Genomic DNA, 20,970 nt, shown 5'->3' on the forward strand with positions numbered 1-20,970 from the left:
TCCATCCAATTGTCACCCAAATGTTGGAACTTGCTCTCATCATCCCATCCCTCTCTCAGTCATCTGCATTGACCATCCGAACTTCCCTGAAGCTTCGTCATTCAGTGACGGCAAGTCAGGGAATTGAATGAGAGCCTGAGCTTGCTGCTCACCCAATCATCACGCTGTCACTTGCAGCTCCAGCTGTACTTGTCCTCAATTGAGCTGTTCGCCCCTTTGCTACCAGAACAAAATCCTGCACAGCTCAACTCTGCCCTCCATACTCTTCCACTCGTGAATCCTCCTTTCCTTTTCTTCTTCTCACCGCTTGCCTTCAATCAACCGGCGGGCTGCTCGTCATAACGTCACAGCTTTCCTTCTGTTCCACTACTTTCCGTCCTATCTTCAACCCTCCATCTTCTCTCATTCATTTCGACACTCCGTCGCTTTCTGAGAACTGATCAGTCAACATGGTTCACCTAGCCCAAGTTACAAAAGACCCTTCAAAGGGCGAGAGTAGTGAATTTGGCCACCCTCGACGTCGTGCTTCGGTGGTTCCTGGTCTCGAGCACATCTCTCTGGAGCCTCCTGGGGAAGATGAGTTCTCCACGTCTGTCTATGGCTCCCGCTTTGCTGCCGAGGATCTTCCATCGCACGAGATCCCCGAGAAAGAGATGCCAAAAGAGATTGCGTATCGAATGATCAAGGATGAGCTTAGTCTGGATGGCAATCCTATGCTGAAGTGAGTACAATATCGCGAAACCGTCGGCGTTCAGGCTGACGAGACTTTGCAACCAGCTTGGCAAGCTTTGTCACGACGTTCATGGTATGTTGTCCACTACCGCCCCCCGCAAGGTTGATAGCAGGCTTACGATCTGCGGGCAGGAAGACGAAGCCGAGAAGCTCATGACCGACTCCTTCTCTAAGAACTTCATTGACTACGAGGAATACCCCCAGTCAGCTGAGATCCAGAATCGTTGCGTCAACATGATTGCTCGTCTCTTCAACGCGCCTGAGTCTGAGGACGGGAAGAACGCAATGGGAACCTCCACGATCGGATCGAGCGAGGCCATCATGCTTGCTGTCTTAGCCATGAAAAAGAGATGGGCAAACAAACGTAAAGCAGAAGGAAAGGATTTCTCCAGACCCAACATAGTCATGAACAGTGCCGTCCAGGTGTGCTGGGAAAAGGCTGCTCGCTACTTTGACGTTGAGGAGAAATATGTGTACTGCACCGAGGACCGCTACGTCATTGACCCGGAGGAAGCTGTCAACCTGGTTGATGAGAACACCATTGGTATCTGTACCATTCTCGGTCTGACCTATACCGGCGAGTACGAAGACACCCAAATGATCAACGACCTGCTGGTTGAGAGAGAGATTGATTGCCCAATTCATGTGGATGCGGCATCCGGCGGCTTTGTCGCTCCTTTTGTCAATCCCAACCTGGTCTGGGACTTCCGCCTGCCCAAGGTTGTCAGCATCAATGTCTCGGGTCACAAGTATGGTCTGGTGTATCCTGGTGTCGGCTGGGTTGTCTGGAGGTCACCCGAGTACTTGCCCAAGGAACTGGTCTTCAACATCAACTATCTCGGCGCTGACCAGGCTTCCTTCACCTTGAACTTCAGCAAAGGTGCTAGCCACGTTATTGGCCAGTACTATCAAATGATTCGACTGGGCAAGAGAGGCTATCGCAGCATCATGCTCAACCTCACCCGGACATCTGACTACCTGGCTGCTCAGCTCCGAGCGCTAGGCTTCATCATCATGTCGCCTGGTGGTGGTCGATCCCTCCCTGTGGTTGCATTCCGTCTTGACCCCGACAATGAGCAGATGTTTGACGAATTTGCAATTGCCCATCAGCTTCGAGAACGTGGCTGGATCATTCCCGCCTACACAATGGCCCCTCACAGCGAGAGCCTCAAATTGATGCGTGTTGTGGTCCGTGAGGACTTTAGCAAGCAACGCTGTGATTCTCTGGTGACTGATATTAAGATGGCATTGCAAGTGCTCGGAGAGATGGACAAAAAGACTATGGAGCGTTACCAGGAGTAGGTTGTCTGATGAAACATATTTGTCACAAGTTTACTGACTGGGTTTGGCAGACACGTAAAGAAGCACCACACCAAAACAGGTAGGACCGGCCATAATATCGGTGCTTACAAAGATGAGAAGCACTCTCTTCAGGGCAAACACGGGAAGACCCATGCTATTTGCTAATTGATTGCGCCGGGACCCTTACCTGGTTGTGACTCGAGGCCAATTTCGTCAGGGGAATCTTCTATGTGCTTGCAAACATGTGCCTGGACGGGTCAACGTGTTCCCCAAAAAGCGGGCCAAGGCGCAAGCATTCACCATCATTGGGAACACTGGCATGAATGTCATAGTGCAATGTACGGCGCCCTATTGGGTTAACCACTCATCTGGAGCCAAAGGTTAATGAAAAGTCCAATTCAAACGATTGCTGCCAATTCGCTTGTTGTTCTTTATCATCCATCGCTTGCCGGGGTCTGTGCAGTCTAAAAGTGGAGTGCAGGACATCTATACCAAGTACTCGGTACACCGAACATGGCCACTCACTTTCTTGGGCGCAGTAGGCTTGATACTGGCGAAACTAGGTATGGTTTAGCCGATGCTTCGCCCCTGGTAGACTAACAATTAACGAAGCGGACGGCAGAGTCTTCCATCCACCACCAAGCATGCTATGACGCTTCCATGCCTGCTCGCTCTCGAACCCTCCGTATGATCTACACTTCCGAAGGCCTTTTGGTACCGGCGAGCCCAGGATGTTTCGGTCCCAGATGACGCAATAACAAGGGCAATGCGGAGGAGACAACCAGAGGTATTTCACGTGGTAGGTCATAGAAAATGACTGGATTCCATCATCCTGGGTCATTGAATGTATTGCTATCCCAACATATTTGATCCCCGGCCTCGATACTGATCCATTTTGTCCCCGAATTCCCCCACCTAAAAGATCAATCACTCTACAGTACATCGTCGCCTACGAGACCGCAGACCAGGATGACGCCCAACATCGCAAAAGGTCAAACCGACACCTCCAAGTTCACGGGGCAGGGACCTGAGTCGAAGGAAGAACACCCACACAACAACCCCGTCATGAAGTATAACCCTGCACCAGGTGCTAAAGTACGCCATCACTAACGGCTGTGACCACGCCTGCTTATGCCATTTCTCCCTCTCTCAAGGATCAATGGCACCAGTTGGACCACTGACCATGCAATTTCTTTCCCCATAGGCCCCGATGCTGACCTCCGAAGGCTCGGTCGGAAAGCAATTCACAGTAGAGTGAGTCGGCACGCTGGCCCCCTTTCCCTCGTTTGCTCATCCACTCGTCTCCTTGAGCGTAGGATGTCACTCTGATTTTGGCAAAAACTCAGGGGTGCCATTGGCGGCGCGGCACAAAAGATTGGGGGTCCCTTGGATCAAAATGGGATGATCGGGGGCATGTTCAAAGAGGACGGCGCGATCGGCGGGACGGTAAACAAGATGGCCGGCGGAAAGTCATGACAAAAAGACGGATACACCAGACACGAGGGTGAAGCAAAGGTTCAAGGTAGCTTGTAATATGTCTGGCGCCACAAGGTGTACAGAATCGGACATATTCCACCAGAGCAAGTTGAGGCCAATAAAATATCGACCCAATTTGAAAGCTGTCCATTGGGTCGTCCAGCATCTTTTCTCATCCAGGAATCAAGTTGACATGGCTGACTGCGAACGCCACAAATCCACTACGTTAGGCCCGCTCCAAAGAACAAGCTGTATCGCCTATAAAGGTACTCCTAGATCACAGTCATACCGCTCTGCGGGCCCTGGTGGCGTTGAAAAACGTCCTAGGAAGGCAATGGCGATGTCGACAACTTGCTCCAGAGCCATTTACACCATCAGTCTCGAGGGAAATAGACCATTCCATGTGCGCCTTGACATATATTTGAAACCTTGCTGCGCTCTGTGTCTACCACGACCATTTTGACAACTTCTATTGTCGACATATCAACCACGGACACCGATCCCTCGAAGATGTTCGCCGTGAATCCGAGCTTGTCGTCTGGAGAAGCGCGCAGAGTGAGCGGCATCTTTCCGATATCGGTTGCTCCAACCAGCTTGTTTGTTTTGGAGCCGTGCACGGACAGTCGCCCTTTTGGCCGCCGCGCCGTTGACGTATCGATCCTCGCCTACGAGAATCTTTCCGTCTCCTGCAACATATGTCGACAGAGCTCCAGATTCCAGAGCGATCCTGGCCACAATCTTGTCTATCGCAGTGTCGCTAATCAGGACTTGTGGACTTTCTGGGATCTTGCCGAACTGAGTACCGGGTGTTGGAAAATAGGCATATTTTTCTTCAAGTGAGATACTGGACTCTTCTGTTCCGCCAGGGCTCTCGATCTTCGCTATCATGCGTTGGTTCTCCAAATCAAGCACGGAGATGAATGGTGCAGTTTTGTTACAAGTGGAAGCCTACTTCCCGTCGGGCGTCCCGACGAACCAATGGGTCTTCGTCGAGCTCTCGACTTGTTTGATGACTTTGCCGGTGTTCAGGTCGATGCCAATCACTCCTCCACTGGAGCTGGACTCATGCTCTTCATAACTGCACCATCGGACGTCTTGTTTCTCATCAAGAACTAGGCCATGAGGGCCGAGTGCGGGTCTCGTTTCAATTACGTCAACGACCTCCTTTTTATTGGGATCGATGACGAAGAATTGATGGCCGTTGTCTCCATGGGACCAGTAGTGTCCGTGATGGTAGGCGTGGCTGCAGTACATGACATGTCTTTTGCTATCGAACAAATAGTTCATGCGGTTCCGGGATGATGTCTGTCATGTATGCCGTCCTTTCGCCCGACCCAAGGTCGAAGAAGCTGATAGAACTGCCAGATTGGCTAACAACGGCCAATGTTCCCGACATTCTGTTGCTGGTCGTTTCTGATGGGTTGCCTCTTGTGCGAACAAAGAGTAACCTTTGCTTGATAGATCGGGTGTTCGGCTGTTCTGGAGCCATGACAGCGATCCTTTACATATGCCTTTCTGATGCCTACCATTTGATCCATGATTCAACAGAGGCAGCCTTGTGCTTCGGTCGAATCGGCTCGATCTCGCATCTGTCGTTTTTTAGGAGGATCTGCGGTCTCAGTTACTCAAAGGAACTTGACCGTATCATCGGCATACTGTCTCGGAGGCTGCTCTTCTCGACCGAATGGCCCTGTAGCAGGAACTGAGCAATTCTCCATCGAACCTTGTCGAGCGAGTCGATGCCGACTTGAAATCGGGCTGAGAAGGCGAAGGAACGAGTTAGGGCTGCGAGGCAAGTGTCGAGCGAACTTGTCTTTACTGACTGCTCTCCAGTAAAAGCAGCATCATCCATTCTCTTGGCGGCGCCAGCGGATGCGTCTTCGCCGCTTCCGCCCATCTCTATCTCCACCTCCACAGTCCGCCGTCCGCCGTCCGCCGTCTTGTCCTCGCTGCTTTTGCTTTTCGCCTTCTTGAACACCAACTACCTCCCTTTTCTACCTTCCTCGGATAGAATCCCGTGGCAGACATGGCGGCACACGGAGACGGTCAAAAAAGTGTGCTTCTGGACCTTCCGGACGAAGTCCTATAACAAGTAGTCAAGAACTTAGCGCCGCCCCACAGCCATGATGGGCATCTCAGCCCAGAATTCTACGAGGATGCAATTGAAAACTTCCGTGCAACCTGCAAGAAGGCATTCCATCTATCTAAGCCTCTCTGGTGGAGATGCGTCTCCGTCCAGGACCGGGGAGAGTACAACAGACTCATGAAGTATCTAAGTCGCGATCCACGTCGGCCGCACTATGCTCACCACTTAGAACTTCCTCCCGATTACCGATGCCTCGAGAATATTCATGAAAAAGTTCAAGAGATGGTGGGACTTACCTCTTCATGCCCAAACCTGGAGTCCTTGTGCATTTGGTCGAAGGCATATTGTTCAGGTGATATTCGTCGTAAAGGTCTGGTCAGAGTATTTGAAACTGCTCTGGCTTCTCAATGGGGTCAAACCGTCGCAATCGGTTGTGGGACTGCTATTTGAGGCTTTGGAACTTCTGACCCAGGTTAACAAATCCCTTTATTCGACCTTTACTGAATGCCTCGAAGCTTATGGACTTAGCACTAGAAGGCACCGACCTAAGTCAAGTGTAGCTAGATTCCACCACGAAACACTCCTCAACTCTCAACAAACTTAAGCTCGCCAGATGTTGGATCGAAGAGCCAACTCATGCCGCAATTTTTGCAGCGCTCCCCTCTCTCTCGCTTCTCTTGAATGGTGTCTGCACTTTCCTAGTCACATCGAGGCAGCCTCTGCACAGGGAGAACATGAAACGATACTGCGAGCGATCGAACTGGTCACGGGCCTGCAGCCAAGAATGACGCTTGTGAGACTAACAGTCCCAGATGGCGCCGAGCTCGGGTCAGAGTATTGGAAAGATGCATTCGACTTCTCTGGATTGAGAAATCTCAAGGAGCTTACCCTCAACGTCTCAAACACCTATTCCTTCAGGCCGCTGCTCCAGAGACTCCAGAGCTCCTGTCATGGTGTCCGATCAATGGCTTTGACAAGCTCCCTCCCGGTCGAGAGCACCTTAACCTCCAGTCTGAGACAGAGGACGTCGACGCACTGCTTGGGTCTGGCTACGCCGGCAAGAGTCTTCCCGAATCACTGCGGTTGTTTTGTGATGTCCAGAAGGAACGTGACCGATCTCTTGAGGAGGAAGACCAAGAGACAGACGACAGAAATCTTCGAGCCATCGAGGCGCTCATGACACAGCTTCCGCTTCGTGAGATTGAAAACATGAACCGATAGGTCTTGGACGGAGATCAAGAGAGTGGGCGGATCTACACCTGTACCAGAGTACTGGAAGCGAAGAGGAAATCCAATGCCGGCAATGTCAAAGGTTCAGACCCAAATCGCAAACAGTTCGAGATGAGAGAGGATACCTACGCTGAGACGGCATACGGGGCATTTTAGGGTCGTTGGCTGTCGATTGGGACGGAAGGCTACGCTGATCTGGAAGATGAGATTGAAAGATACAAACACAACGCGACTGTAATGAGTTAACAGCACCGCGCGGACTCACAGAATGGATGAAAGGCTGCTCAAAATGGAATCAAGCGTTCATTCTTGGGGACTCCGCTTCTCTACAACGACACCGTCTCCCGCCACCCTTCAAACGACATGGAAGAGGAGACGCTGACCCAAGACTTTCTCAGAGGATTGGCGCTTTTTCCGCCAAAATGTTGTTACCAGAACCCACAGCTTACATCTGCTCAGGGAGGATTACATTCGGCAAAGGATTCAGTGCGTGCAGCAAAAGTTTTATCGACTGTTTTGGTTACCAGCTTGGTACCTGCCACCGAGTGTGTTGCAAGAGCGCAGGACCGGATCGTAGACGACCCGAACCCAAAAATAGGAGAAACAATACCTCGAACAGAGCAACGCTCAACGAGGGTGTTTCTGTCGGGCAAGAAGGGATTTTTTTTCGGGACCGGGTTTGGAGCCACATAAGATGCACTCTTCTAATATCCGGAACAGGAGCTGGACAAACACGACCAGCACTGCTTTCCAGTCTCACTGGCTGGAACAAAGCCCAGGTACCAGAGCAATTGAAACCTGACTTGCCAGTGAGGGTGAATGCGCCTCCGGACACCTAGAAGCCCTGATTGAGCAGGAGACAAGATTCTCCTACCTGGTCGCTCGGGCGAAGCTACAGAGGAAGATGGCAGCAATACAAGCCACCCAAATCACTCGTACAGATTATCTGTCCTTTATGAAGGTGGGACGCAAGCGCGATGGTTTACCAGTTGGAATAGCTGACATCTAGTTGTCCAGCATTCTAGGAGGGAATTACCTGGTTAGTTACGAGGTAAAGCCATTCGTATTAAATTCGTTGGTTACTTGCTTTCGTCCTTTGAGGAATGAAATCTCCATCCATCCACCTATTGATTCATTCCTCAATCCTTCCCCGTAAACTCTCCTTCCTCTCCTCCCTCAGCACCAGCGCGACTGATCCTAATGCCATCCCCTGTGGCTGTCGCGTCATCTCACACTTCCCTTCTCCAGACTCTGCCTATCAAACCAAACACCTCCAGCCGAGAAAAGGGTCTACGTGGTGAAATCAAGTGGCGATTTCTCACGCGAGGCGGACTCCCATGGCTGATTAGCTGGCCGCCTGGTAGGAGCGACGAAGCCGTGCGTCGTCGAGGGAGCTACAGAGACACGTACCATAGGTTTGGAGGGTACCGAGCCTGGCTACTATAGTTAGTGAACGGGTTCGGCCCCGTTGGGGGCGGGGAGAGGGTCTCGAACAGTGCGATTGCTTTTGCCAGAGTAAAGAGAGGAAGAAAGGGGGAGAATGTCTTGTCCACGTACCCACCCTCCTACCTACCTACCCACAGGGTGTATACCGGCCGTAACGCCCGGAGAGATACCCGCATGGCGAAAACTAGAGGAGAGCAGAAGAAAAGAAAGGTAAAGGAAGGGCAAGTGGACCGCACAATTGTCCATTGTCATCGCCACCCGCGGCGGGATGCGATGGGACTTGGGCTGAGGGAAAGGAGGGCTGGGCGCAAGAGGGTAAGACAGCAAGGTACAGAGATAGATGTCTGTCGCTTTCCGGATCCGCGAGACTCGTCGGAAGGTTAATACTCTCTACTCTCTCACCTCCGGGGGAATCAGACAAGGGCGCAACAATGAGGACTCGGCGTAGGGGAATGTACCTAGTAGACAGGTAGATGGGTATGTTCGTGTGGCCGGGATGCTAGGTAGAGGCTTACTTGTCCATGTCCACACCCGTCTCTATGGATATCCTCGCGGAACAAACCTCCAAGAAGGAACCAGTGCCTGGATGTACCTAGGTATGTACATTATCCCCGTACGCGTGTCTACAGCTCTAACTAGGTACCACACTTTTCTAGGATTATTAGACTTTCTCTAATTTCCCCTTTTCGTTCTGGGCCGCATGTCTATGTGCTAGATGAGACGAATGGGAGGGAAGAGTTCTCGATTTCAGCAGGACAAGGGGCCACCAGAATTCGAGGTTGAGAAGCATCTGCTAGTGCGGACCCTGCATATTTAGCGCTGGCCCTTCGCCCTCTAAGTAGTGTTTATATACAAAAGGACCGGAATACCTTTTTCCGGCAAATGGACGGGGATAGCGAAGGGTGAAGGAGGGTGGCCACAGCATCTCACTGGCGTGTCATGTCATGTCGTAGCGTATCTTTGCTGGATAGCGCGGTATGTACCCAGTAGGAGGTAAGGGTCCTGGACGTGCTGCACCGCCACAAAAGGAGCATATGCGTGTTGTCGATCACATATCAAAGGCGGGGCGATCGTTCTGGACCTGCCTGGTTCTGTCCACATCGACCGACGACGACCGCTTCATCCAACGAGGGGTGTGTACTTTGGGTGAGAAGCGAACGTCCGGTTGAAGGGACTGTGCACATGGATTCTTCTTCGCTTTCACCACTTATCTTGTATTGCTCGACAGTGTGCACTGCAGCCGCCGTGGTGCCAACCAGCCCAAAAGAACCATCCTCTCCAGCGACCCAGGGTGCATCACTCAGTAGGACCTGGGTGGCGCAACCCCAGGCGCTGTGAGGAGCACCTTGGTCAATAGTCTCTCCAGCGCTTCAGTACTCGCTCTCAAGCCTTGGGTGGCTTTGTCATCCTCGCAGGCTTCGAGGCCGCGTGCCTCCAACACCATCTTGTTACGCATGAATCCATTGGTATCCGCCATCACCCTTGACATTGACGTGCCCAGGTCCGACAACGTCTCCATGTCGTCATTGACAGTCAGCTGCCACAGCGACACAAAGAATGAGTCCATCATCTCCGATGAGGTCTTGAGGTTGAGGTTGTACATGTTGATATCATTGACTCTTTGATTCAATTTCAACACACGATTCTGTAAGAAGCCATGGACATGCTCCAGTTTGATCTGAATCTCTGGCGAAAGCGGACGAGCTTTGGTAGATGAGCGCAGCGTGCTGAGGAGATGTTTGTACTGTATGAGATTTCGAGATGCTTTGTCGACAAGGGCCTTGACGGTCTCTAGATTGAGTTCGGCTGCCACGGTAGGGGGCGGAGACCGCGATCGGGACCTGGGAGGAGGAGAAGCATTATAGCCTCGCGGTCTCGGCTGGGGGTAGGATTCTCGGGAGTTGGACCGCTCATTGCGAGATTGGTGGTGTGAAGCATCTTCTGGCGTTGAGGTGCTTGAAGCTCTCGGCTTCATGTCGTTGTCGTTTGCTGCACTGGCGGACGCGCCATAATAGCTGTTATAAGCGGATCCTGCCGCAGACTCACGATAGCCGGTCCAGGAATTGCCGTTAGGTCTTGATCCGGAGCCGAATCTGTGTTTGTCGTTGGACGTTTGAGAGTAACTGCCACCCGGCATGGGAATGTCGTTGTCTGAAGCGGCATGGGCCTGATTGCGTGGAAATTGGGCTCCGCTAGCGTTCTGAGCTTGGGCATGTGGTCGAGGTTTCTTGGGTTTCTGGTTGGTTGTGTTGTGGCCTTCTCCATCATAGGTTGCGCGGGAGGCAGGATCTCTGAGGACTTCCCACGCAGCATGAATTTGAATGAATTTTAATTGAGATCCACCTTTATCAGGGTGGGCTTGGAGAACTAGCTTGTTGTATGCTGCTTTGATCTGTTGATGGGTAGCATCGCGAGAGACACCGAGGACGGTGTAATGGTCTGTCATTTTACTTCGCCGTAGAGACGAGGAATGGTGTTTTGCCTCACCGTACTGGGTAGTGATGAAGAACGTTGTTGGCGGCGAGGTGGAAGTGATGGAACGGTGAAGCGCAGAGCGGGACACGACGAAACGAGGGTTTGTTTTGGGGAGATGGAGCAGTGAATCTGCGCGCGTGAAGTGGGCGAAGTTGGTGTGGCAGTATAACGAGAATGAAAAAAAAAGGACTGTCCTCTTACTGCTGCACACAATTGCTCACCTGGAATCTATTTGACTAGACCCACGAGTGAATAAAGCTTCAAAGAACACTTTTACAAAATGCAACGGCATTGTTCAAATTGCTTATGTCGGACCGGACAACAAAGCGAGGTTCAAGGGACAAAAGTGAGGAAGAAAAATACTTGTTGAAATGAAGGCTCAACAAAGGGAGATGACATTTTGAATCAGAGTGGTCGACGACGGAGGACACACAACCCATGGTTTGTAAATGGCGAGAAGGAATCAAGATGACTGCGATCAGCCGGGCGGTCCATTGTCTGGTGTGATCACCATGGCGTTGGGAGAGCTATTTGGGAGAACTTGTAAAGAGAATGACGATGAAGTTTGAGGAACCGCGACAGCAGTTGGGATAGACAACCAGATGGTGGCGGAGAGCCACGTGCACCCACGTGACTGTGGCAGCGAGATGGACGGTTCAAGGCAAGGCCCATTGCGTCATAATAATAGTCCGTGTGTCCCGAAACGGTACCTCATATTACCCGCTTGCTGTGCGGAGGACTTTGGACGAGCACCGCACTAAAAGGCCGACGATCATCGACAATCATCGACAATCATAGCGATGCTCGCGCTCCCGGCAGTCAATGCAACGCTCTCGGACAAAGGCCAGCTTTCCAAGGCCGCAACACGTCTCACCATCCTGTCATTTCTCGGCCTCACGGGCGCTTCTCCCTCTTTGCGGGCGACCGTTTGGCCCGCCCCGAAAATGCCGTGGCTGGGGAATACTACAACGCCTTTGCTCTCTTTCTCTTTCCCTTTCCCTTTTGGCACAGACTGCTCACCGCAGGCAACTACCTGTCTTAGCACGCATGTCTTGCTCGTCGGTAAGGTCTGTCCCGCATTTTCTCCGATGGAAGGTTGGTGGCGGTGAAGATGGCATTCTTCCCACTTCGGCACTGCCATGTACAGAAAGTACCTTGGCACATCGGTACAGACTAGGATCACGGTACATCTTGGATCCCACTGGGACGTCGTTCATGGACCAATGCAGCCAAGACCGCCCGGCCTCGGTGTCTTGATCCCGCTGGCCCGCTGCGACGTTTCCTTGATCGTCCTCTGTTCCGCGGTAGAGGTCGCGATCGCTGCGCTGATACCTGATGCTTTTGGCCATCCGCCTCTTGTCCCGCGTGGTGCACAAACGGTCAAACAGCCTCGAATGGCCTGAGACTGACGTGGCCCGCTCGTCTCTCGTGAACCGAGCTATTCTTGACTCACCGAGAGGGTCTAGATGATCAGAGCCTCTTCTAGCTCGGGCTGCCGACAGCTAGTATTGCATTTGCATTGGTGTAGAGCGTGCATGCGAGGGCATTAGCCTCATGCATGTTCCAAGTCTCATATATCCAGGCGCGGCGTTAACCGAACAAAAGATCGGCTAGTCAGCTGATTTCTATCTTCGGAACCATGCTATGGCTGCTCAACCTTTGCAATTCTCGCCATCATTCTCGCCTGAAACACTGCCACCGCCTGGGGCAGCGAGGCAGATGCTCCTCTCCACCGTCAGAGCCTTCCAGACAGCCACCTCGTCTCCCCACCCTTTGCCGACCTTCGATTCAACTCTGGAACGTTGCGTCATTGGCTCCAGCCTCCTTGTTTCAGGAGTGTTATTGGTTCCTGCATCTCCCCTTGCTGATAATCCACATGATTCCGTTCCTGCAGAATGAGAACCACTGGCTTTGTCTCTCTGAATGTTTGATCCCCAGATATCCCTGGCAAGCGCCCTTCCACCCTCCTTTCCGAAGCTAAGAAACCCCATGTGGCAAATTCGCCGGCGAGAGATTTCGCTCTGTGCTTCGAATCCCAAGTCGTAGATTCGACACGAAAAACAGCCCGTCGGCATAAAGAGAGAAATGTTAAAGTTGAAGAATTGTGTAAATCCATATTAGTTGGTCGATACATTGGTGGTGATAACGAACTCTAGTAGAAGTCACGCTTGGGTATCATCGTTTCCAACAAACGAAAATTCCAATAATGTGGGTATCTCGAAAAGTCATGTTCCTCGTGAAAGTATGGTCGGGGCTCGCTCGGGGACCCGTATATCATCCCTTCGTTCGAATCGTCCTTCGTTGTACTGAAGTGAAAAAGTGAATGGAAAAAGAGACTTTGTTGCAAAAAGTCCTTGTCGCAGATATCGGCCGCAAACTGTCCTCCTTCCGTTGTGACCTAACTGTACACTCAAAACTTGGTGTCCGCAGTCCAGCGCCCGAGTTCGGATATGGCCTTTGGCCATTAAAGGGGTATCAAATAAAGGTAAGTAGATTCGTTCAATGACGACAAATCGAACTCTCCTCTAGAGTGTGCCGCCGAAGCATTTGTCGTGTTCGTAATGAAAATCAAGTACAATGAAGAAAGCCAGGGGTATCTCATGCAATTTCCGGGTCCTGGATTGGTGTACAAATCTTCAATAATTTAACCACATCTCTAACGGATCCGAAATGAATGACTCCGTAGGTGGTAGTTCGCTGTCGACCGTCACTTCCGTAGCCGCGAGCGAGATGAATTCATGATTGACCGGTTGGTCGGTTTCGAGCGGTGTGAACTCCACAATCATATCTTGACCTTCCGGGAGTTCTCTTACGACATCCTCGTCTACTATGATGTGAAGGCCGCGAGAATTGACATGCGTGACCTGGGTAACTCTGTGAGGGTCGATTTGGAATTTCGTTGCGATGTTGTTGATCAGGTCCTTCACGGTCCGTTGCATCAAGTAGACAGCGCGGTAGTATTCCTTCGCCGCATCTTTTTGGCGCACGTAGAAGCATGCAACTTTGACCACGTTAGATTGATACCTGGGTAGTCGACACGGACACTTACCTGGACGAATGGGCCTTTCAACAGGAGGCCGATAGCTGCTGTCCACATCAACCGCAAAAACGCCCGGTCTAACGACAGACTCCGCTTCCGTCTTGGTAATTTTCACCGGTCTCGATCCGGAGACACCTCCGGCGTGGTCATTGTCGTTTTCGCTTTCTCCCTCCTCCAGAATGGCAGTTTGTTGCAGGTCGGAGAATTTTCTCTTTGGGGTGATCTGCGAAGCGGAGCTCGAAGACGGCGAGCCGGCATTTGAAGTAGGGGAGTCGGACGCACTCTGTCTCGACTCCCACGTAGTGGTGCGCACGATTTCCTTGCCTTCAGGGTCGTCTCCGGGAAGCTTGACTGGGTGAAGATCCGGATCATCTTCTGGCTCACCGCGCAAAAACAAAATACTGACGGGTCTTGTCGAAGAGAACATGTCTTGCATGCTGGCCAGCTTCATTTGGAGATCCGCCTCGGCCGAAAACTTGACACCCTCCGCTTCAGAGTCAACGGACCAAGTCCGCTTGTGTTTCACTACTTTTCCGGGCTTGGACGCTGAGGCTTTTGCCATTGAGCTGCTCCTCCTCCTTTTTCCGGCGCCTCCTAAACCAGCTTCGGCTTGAGCAATCTGTTGTTTGAGCTTGTCGATTGTTTTCTTCACATGTGCGACATCATTTGACAGTTTACGTTCTGCACCATGGTCACGGAAAAGTTTGACCTTGGAATAGCACACCTCAGGCTCGTTGTGGGTGGATGTCTGCGCGGTAAGCAGCTCGGTTTTGGCACAAAGTCGAACTGGTATGCCTTTGACCCCTTTGGAATGGCTAAAGTCTGTTGACAAGAAATTGAAGCGTAATGATAGGGAGCAGTCCGGGCCCCCGTTGGCGGCATTGGGGGACCAAGTCACTGCGAACCCATCAAACGAGGCTTTCTCGAGCTGGATTTGAGGTCTCCGCAACACGTCATCCCCGCCTGGATTTTGGTCAACGTATTCCACAGCCAGGAGTCTGCCACCTCGCTGATGGGCTTCGTTCGACCCACGGCCCTCCTTCCAGAGCTGCCAACAGGCTCCAGGTCGCGCTCTTTGCTGTTCGTCTTCAAAGGAAACACGGACATAAGTACGATACTGGAGAGGAGCGTTGTGTGGGATGGGAGGAGTGGTGTCCCAGATTGACATGGTGTAAGCTTGACCTTTGTTCAGGTACGTGATGGGAATTTCATCTGCGTGCCGGACCATGGCTGTCGGAGCATTCAATGTCGTGTGAAATCGAAACCTGACATCGAGGTTAGAGAGTGCCTGAACGAAGCTGGTCGATACTGACTTTTCCCCCAACGGTAGGCCCGTCAAAGCAACGCTCCCGGACATCGACTGTCGCATTGGTTGATTCATGCTTTGCTGCTCCATACCTACTTCGGCCTGTGTCGGGGTCGTCTTGTGGGGAGTGTCATCCATGGCCACATATCCAGAGTCCTGATGTTGCAGGAACTGCTGCGGGGCGAATGTTTGTGGTTGTTGGGTCGGGACATGAAGAGGAGGTTGCTGAGGATGGAACGGCTCCTGGAAGGGATGTGGTTGATGGAGAAGATGGGGGTTGAAGTGCTGGAGGTGCATCAACTGCTCCTGGGCGTGGAGCCCGTGGATAGAATGGGGGAGAGATAGAGGAGTGTTCATTCCCATACCGGGCGTGTGAAGGTCGCCCGCTTGAGGGTGGTAGAGAGTGCCAAAGCCACCGGGGGTGGGAGTATAGTATCCCGGAGGTTGGTTGGCAAAAGCAGAGAAGGCATAAGAATTAGGATCCATGAGGGAGGGAGTAAACCTCCAGGCGTCGGTAAATGGTTTGGGAGTGGCATCTTGCTCCTTCACCTCGGGTTGCTGCTGGCCTTCAAAGGCTCTGGCAAAATAGTCAGCGTTGTTGGCGTCTTCATCGCCATGCCCAGAAGGGAGTAGAGTTGGAGACATTGTGTCAAGGTAGGGCAATATTTGGGGCTCCCCGAGGGAGAGGACTGGTGGGTAGAAGTAAGACAAATCCTAAACATACCGCTGAGAAGTTGACGGTTCCTCCACGATAGCCTCGCTCAGAGTCGACGATCGGCGGGCAGGACGTGCATCTCCTTGCAGAGCTGAGGTCGACCCAGGCCCTACTTCGGGGAAATTCTGCTTGAAGGCCGCGTACAACTCCTCATCGGGCTTCTGAGTATTGCGCCTACCACGGCGAAATGCAAGTCAGTATGCCATGGGCCAGCTAGGGCTGTGGAGATGAAACGGGTATAGATCGCAAGACAAAGACTGACCGATTGCGAAACATTTGCGGCGGGGACAGCGTCTCAGGCTGATGAACCAAGAGAGACTGAGGTCAAATCAACCACATGGAGCCGGCCAAGTTCGCGTCGAACTGTCGAAGGGGGCGATGGCAGTCAAGCGTCGTGCATCAGTTCACTGGCGACAGTGCTCGGAGATCTGATTGCAGGGGATGCAGAAACGTAAGAGGTTCGTATGAACTGCTGCGCCTTATTGCGTGCGCGTTTCGTCGAGTAGACAGTCTGTTCGAGGATGGGGGCTGAATCGATGTTGAGATCCAAAGAGGTCTGCTTCAAGGTGAGGACGGGAGGGGGGTGGCTCTCAAGTGCAATATGAAGAAAAAGGGCAAAAGGAAGAAAAAAGATAGACAACAAAAGGATTGACGGATTGAACGGTTTCAAGGTTGTTGGTTTGTGAGTGTGTGGTAAGTGCGTGAGGTGTGAGGTAGCAGGCTAGGTGCACGTAGGACGTAGCACGCGGTGGAGCGAGTCTCGTCAAAAATGAACGGACCGGGGGGGGGGGGGGGTGTTGCTCATCACGATATACTGGAGGCATGGGTCCTCGATGCATCAGCGATGGATGGAATTAGCCACGGTCATGGCACCCCGGGTCCATGATTAGCAGCCATGATTGGGGGCCGCAGGTCAGGGATCCAGGGTGCTTCACCCTTAAGTTGGTGGAGTCTCGAGCTTAGCGGCCATGGAAGAATTTGGGATGAGATGTCGATTTGCGTCTCTACCTCTGGTGCCTCCGAACGAAGCAGGTACGGGCCTCCGTTCGGCGTACGGCAACATCGAGCCCATGTTTACTTAGCTAGGAGCCCAATTCTGAAAAGCCTAAACACGGGGTTCCACCAACTCCACCAATGCGCCTAATGCCTTTAACTGAGCCACGCATACGAGGTACCAGGGGAGGAACTGAGGGGAGCCATTGGTCCTCCTCACCAACCGGACCGGAGCTGCCACTTGGAATAGGCTTAGTGCGCACGCCCGACGTGGCGTTCAATTCATTTTCAGTGGCAGCCCGTGGCATCCCCCAGCGGCACCTTGCGCCCATGACGCCCGTGACGCCCACCGACGTGGCTTGTTTCGGGAGCACTGGGTGGGTGACTTGCCCAGTCATTAGCACCCGCTGACTGGCCAGCCGTCTTCGTTTCACCATCCATGCACATCTGCCACTCTCCCTCTTCCTCTTGCTCTCTCTTCGCTCACGGTCACTACCTGGTCCCCCTCTCGACTTGCTGCCTTGCCCTCTGTGCCTGCTTCTCATTGTGCTCCATCGAACCAGGCTCATCCTCACCGTGAGCGCGGAAAAGATTAAGGCAGACCTCTCTTCCCATGTAAGGCCCAGACAGACAGATCGGCCTGATCGACCCGACCACAAGCACAGCCACACAGCCACACGTATCCCCCCCTCCGATTGTGTGGCTTTCGAGGCGGCAGCTCTTCTCTGGACCTCGCAGCTTGTGGCTTTTTCTGTGGCAAAAAAGTCGGATATTTCAGCCTGACCAGCATCTTTTCTCCAGCACAGGAAGCGAGCCGCGCTTCGTCAGCAGCACATTTGCCGGGCATCCACTCCAGGCACCAGTGGCTTGCACCTTTTCATTTTCCCATCTCTGATTCCCATCTCGGTTGGCAAAGCTGCTCCCAGAGCCATTCCCCCATGTTCCTCCAATTTTTTTTCTTGGAGCGAAATGATTGCGGACAGATGAAACGCTCGTTAACTCATCTATCTTCAGCCACAGGCGATTGTTTGATCACCACTATCATCATCATGAGCTCGCTTATGCTAATCCATCACAGTAAGGACATGCACTTTGCTGATCGTCCACACGTGCCCATGAGGATCAGCATGATCCCTCGTCGTCGATCATTCCTCTGTGCTCATTTCGCCCAGAAGCCGTCTCCGCAAACAGACCAATTACCGCCAATGGCACCACCACTGAGTCATGGAATGCTATCTCACCCTCGGCGGGACGCGCATGCATGATACAGTACGGTACGAGTACAGCACAGAGAAGGGGCGAGGAGGAAGAAAAATTATCTGTCAAGATCCAGAGACGGTTTGCTAGTACATAGAATCACACTCAATGATAACACCCGCCACGGCTCCTCCTCAATCGGGAACTCGATCCACATGACCGCACCTCCGTATTCGGCTTCCAAGACACCGAAGGGTCTCATTGTCAATGCCCAGCGCACGAGATTGACCTGGGACATGAAAGAGCACCCGACGAGTTTGTCGATGGGCTGACCGCCCAAACCCGCTGGCTGCGTAGTGCCCAATAATCGAGTCTCACGCTACGGTGCCCCGAGCAACACGGCGAAAAAAAGTCGTCAGGATGCAGCTCCCCACATTACATCATTGTCTCTCGCCCTGACCAACCAATGTGACAGGGACTTCTGCAACATGAAACAGAACGGGCGCACGAAAGAGAGATTCGAGGACATCCAAGGTCAAGTGATCCTTTGACAATCCCGCCTACGATCTCACAGACTATTCGTCATTCTGCACGGCACGCCCGTCACACCTCCAATCAGCCATCTTTGGAAACTTCGGAAGACTCCTCTAGAGAAAACTCTAGGGAATCACCCAAGTCCAACGCGAGCGACCCCAAGAGATATCCCGGAAACTATCTCCTCAATTCCCAACTCCATATTACAGGTGCTCGCGTCTGAAGGCCCCCTTGCACAATCGAAAGAGAATGACCTCATTCTCATCCACCCGGTTTCAGGAAGACATCAGTTCGTCTTTGCAAGTTGTCAATCGACGCTACGTAGCATGTCGGGCTACAAAGCTGGGCAATGATTTGAGTGGACTCTCTGAAGGACTGACCCCGGCAATCTCGATTCGAGACAGCTGGAACACGGGTGGAACAAATTTGAGCGGCACAGCCATTTTGGACCATGCCTGAGATGGTCCATCTGAAAGTGGATGGGGGGCACCAGATCGGTTTTTGGGAGAGTTTGCGGGATGCCAACAGGTGAGACGAGCTGTGGCGCAAAATTGGCGCCCCCCCCCAATGGCTTTGTGCCGTGGGGACACTATTCGCCATGCCATTTTCCTGTGACAGCCATGCAAATTTGGCCGAGTGCAGTTGTCAAAGGCCTCCGGTCCTCCCTTTTTTTTATGGCACTTTTTAAGAATGGTCTATCGAAATCTCTAATCATACCACCAACTCAGAATGCCCGCAGAGTCTACCCTTAGTGTTAGGGACAAGAAATTTCGTTTGGAGATTGCATCCGAAATACCGGGACCGGGGCTGTTGGTTTGGTAAATGAGCTTCGGAGAAGTATATTTGCCGAAGTTCCAGAAGCGGGCATCATACTGGAGTGACTTTTTTAACCGCATTTTCGGGCTGAACACCCTTTCCTTCTCGACCCGGCACTATTCCGCATCAACAATGTTCGAAAATTTGTCTCCCCTTAAAGAATGCATCTAGGTCACCACCATATGCCCAAGGCAAAATGCATAAAAAAAGCAAAGAATGCGCAATCGAAGGTTTGTGCCAAGGGGAGCACGACGTCTAAGCAGAGCCATGCAGAGGAGTCCGCAACGGCGTGGCCGGACCCCACATGTTTTGCGCCACAAGAGTCGAAAATCTTTGCCTGGGCGAGAGATCGACAATCATTTGAACTCGCCACTGTGGCTGGACGCAGGGACCCGAACCACGTCCACAATACCTCACGGGTCTGGATGCAGGCCAGAAGATACAGACTACGCATGCCAACGCCCTCTATCACAAGTTCCCGGTAACTTCAAACCGTGGAACAACGAACGCCACCCTCCTCGCCAACCAGAAAACTAACTTTCACCAATTACGACGACCAGAAGATTTGAAGATACAGAGAAGTCAGCATGCGAACTTGTTGAAAATCCCGGACTTGGCTCTCTTCCGTGTCTTCAGTTGATATATGCCGGTTAGCTGTTCCGAAGAACAGTGTGGACCGTCCTGACCATGAAGCCAGGTACTAACTAGTATTGATTTGCAGTTTTTTTTGGCTGTGGATAGCCCTCAATTTGACAAAGGCTACCATTTCCTTGGCTATGGTCTTCTCAGGTCGAGATTTTGCTTTGGTTCAACTTAATTTGATCGCGTTCAGCATTACCGAAGGTGCCAAAGTCAATGCTGGAACCAGTGGGGATCTGCGCACTTCAGTGCTTGAACAGTCTCACACTCTCGCAAATTTGATCAAGATCCTCGATGCACAACGAGAGGCGAATCGCTACCGTTAGACATCGAACCCAGGCTTGCGCTGCATTTCGTTCTCGCCACTCGGCCCGTGTGTCTGGAAGATATTGTCAAGTGGGACCGGTACGTTCAAGCACCCCCTGTCTATCTTTATCCCGCGTGGAGCGCTTCTTCGATCTCTGTAGCGGACGAACAGCTGGAGAGGAGAGATTCCAGTTTTGGTTGACTATTGAAAGTCGAGTGGGATGGCTTATTGAACCGTTTACGCATTGTCTGGCCGACTCTGTAAAAGGAGGAGCTGCCATTGCCTTTTGATTATCAAGGGCATTACCAGGTACGCGAGGCCAAAGGGTAGAGGACGTAAGAGCATGCAGACGGGTCCGAATTTGTCCGAGCCAGGTTACTACGGGTTGATCAACCAACCGCTGTTAATGTACCTATGTAAATGGCCTCGAATACGCGTTGAAACATGTTTGACCTCGGAAATCATACAAAACTATCAGTGCTCCCGGCCCTAGTGCACAAGCCCATACTCAACCCGCATCGGGGCATCTTTCTACGCTGGGAGTTCGAGGGGGAGATTTGTCCGTCTTCGGGCCTTCCATGTCCTCGAACTCAGGCTGATGTGGCGCTTCGGGGCATGGCAAGTTGGTAGTCGATTCATCTATCTGGTTCCACACATGAAAGAATGGTCCATGGAA

The 20,970-nt window shown here is 52.2% G+C and overlaps 8 protein-coding genes across 8 annotated transcripts; 3 read left to right on the forward strand and 5 right to left on the reverse strand.

Moving 5' to 3' along the window:
* Positions 1–449: 449 nt before the first annotated feature.
* Z519_10395 (glutamate decarboxylase) lies at positions 450–2,199 on the forward strand (the record flags this gene model as incomplete). Its single annotated transcript, XM_016768112.1, has 4 exons — positions 450–721; positions 778–805; positions 865–2,030; positions 2,085–2,199. 4 exons carry the CDS (start codon positions 450–452, stop codon positions 2,197–2,199), a joined length of 1,581 nt encoding a protein of 526 aa, XP_016615580.1.
* Positions 2,200–3,003: 804 nt separating this feature from the next.
* On the forward strand, positions 3,004–3,510 carry Z519_10396 (uncharacterized protein; the record flags this gene model as incomplete). The annotated part of the gene is made up of 3 exons (XM_016768113.1): positions 3,004–3,129; positions 3,239–3,288; positions 3,381–3,510. The coding sequence occupies 3 exons, from the start codon at positions 3,004–3,006 to the stop codon at positions 3,508–3,510; spliced, it is 306 nt and encodes a 101-aa protein (XP_016615581.1).
* A 483-nt stretch (positions 3,511–3,993) lies between these two features.
* Positions 3,994–4,398, reverse strand: Z519_10397 (uncharacterized protein; the record flags this gene model as incomplete). Its single annotated transcript, XM_016768114.1, has 1 exon — positions 3,994–4,398. The coding sequence occupies one exon, from the start codon at positions 4,396–4,398 to the stop codon at positions 3,994–3,996; it is 405 nt and encodes a 134-aa protein (XP_016615582.1).
* A 60-nt stretch (positions 4,399–4,458) lies between these two features.
* On the reverse strand, positions 4,459–4,764 carry Z519_10398 (uncharacterized protein; the record flags this gene model as incomplete). The annotated part of the gene is made up of 1 exon (XM_016768115.1): positions 4,459–4,764. One exon carries the CDS (start codon positions 4,762–4,764, stop codon positions 4,459–4,461), a length of 306 nt encoding a protein of 101 aa, XP_016615583.1.
* Positions 4,765–4,777: 13 nt separating this feature from the next.
* On the reverse strand, positions 4,778–4,999 carry Z519_10399 (uncharacterized protein; the record flags this gene model as incomplete). The annotated part of the gene is made up of 1 exon (XM_016768116.1): positions 4,778–4,999. One exon carries the CDS (start codon positions 4,997–4,999, stop codon positions 4,778–4,780), a length of 222 nt encoding a protein of 73 aa, XP_016615584.1.
* Positions 5,000–6,408: 1,409 nt separating this feature from the next.
* Positions 6,409–6,817, forward strand: Z519_10400 (uncharacterized protein; the record flags this gene model as incomplete). The annotated part of the gene is made up of 2 exons (XM_016768117.1): positions 6,409–6,424; positions 6,477–6,817. The coding sequence occupies 2 exons, from the start codon at positions 6,409–6,411 to the stop codon at positions 6,815–6,817; spliced, it is 357 nt and encodes a 118-aa protein (XP_016615585.1).
* Positions 6,818–9,572: 2,755 nt separating this feature from the next.
* Positions 9,573–10,718, reverse strand: Z519_10401 (uncharacterized protein; the record flags this gene model as incomplete). The annotated part of the gene is made up of 1 exon (XM_016768118.1): positions 9,573–10,718. The coding sequence occupies one exon, from the start codon at positions 10,716–10,718 to the stop codon at positions 9,573–9,575; it is 1,146 nt and encodes a 381-aa protein (XP_016615586.1).
* A 2,665-nt stretch (positions 10,719–13,383) lies between these two features.
* Z519_10402 (uncharacterized protein) lies at positions 13,384–15,738 on the reverse strand (the record flags this gene model as incomplete). Its single annotated transcript, XM_016768119.1, has 2 exons — positions 13,384–13,748; positions 13,797–15,738. The coding sequence occupies 2 exons, from the start codon at positions 15,736–15,738 to the stop codon at positions 13,384–13,386; spliced, it is 2,307 nt and encodes a 768-aa protein (XP_016615587.1).
* Between the last annotated feature and the right edge of the window lie 5,232 nt (positions 15,739–20,970).

The sequence above is a fragment of the Cladophialophora bantiana genome, assembly GCF_000835475.1.
Source record: "Cladophialophora bantiana CBS 173.52 unplaced genomic scaffold supercont1.18, whole genome shotgun sequence".
NCBI classification, from domain to species: Eukaryota; Fungi; Ascomycota; class Eurotiomycetes; order Chaetothyriales; family Herpotrichiellaceae; genus Cladophialophora; species Cladophialophora bantiana.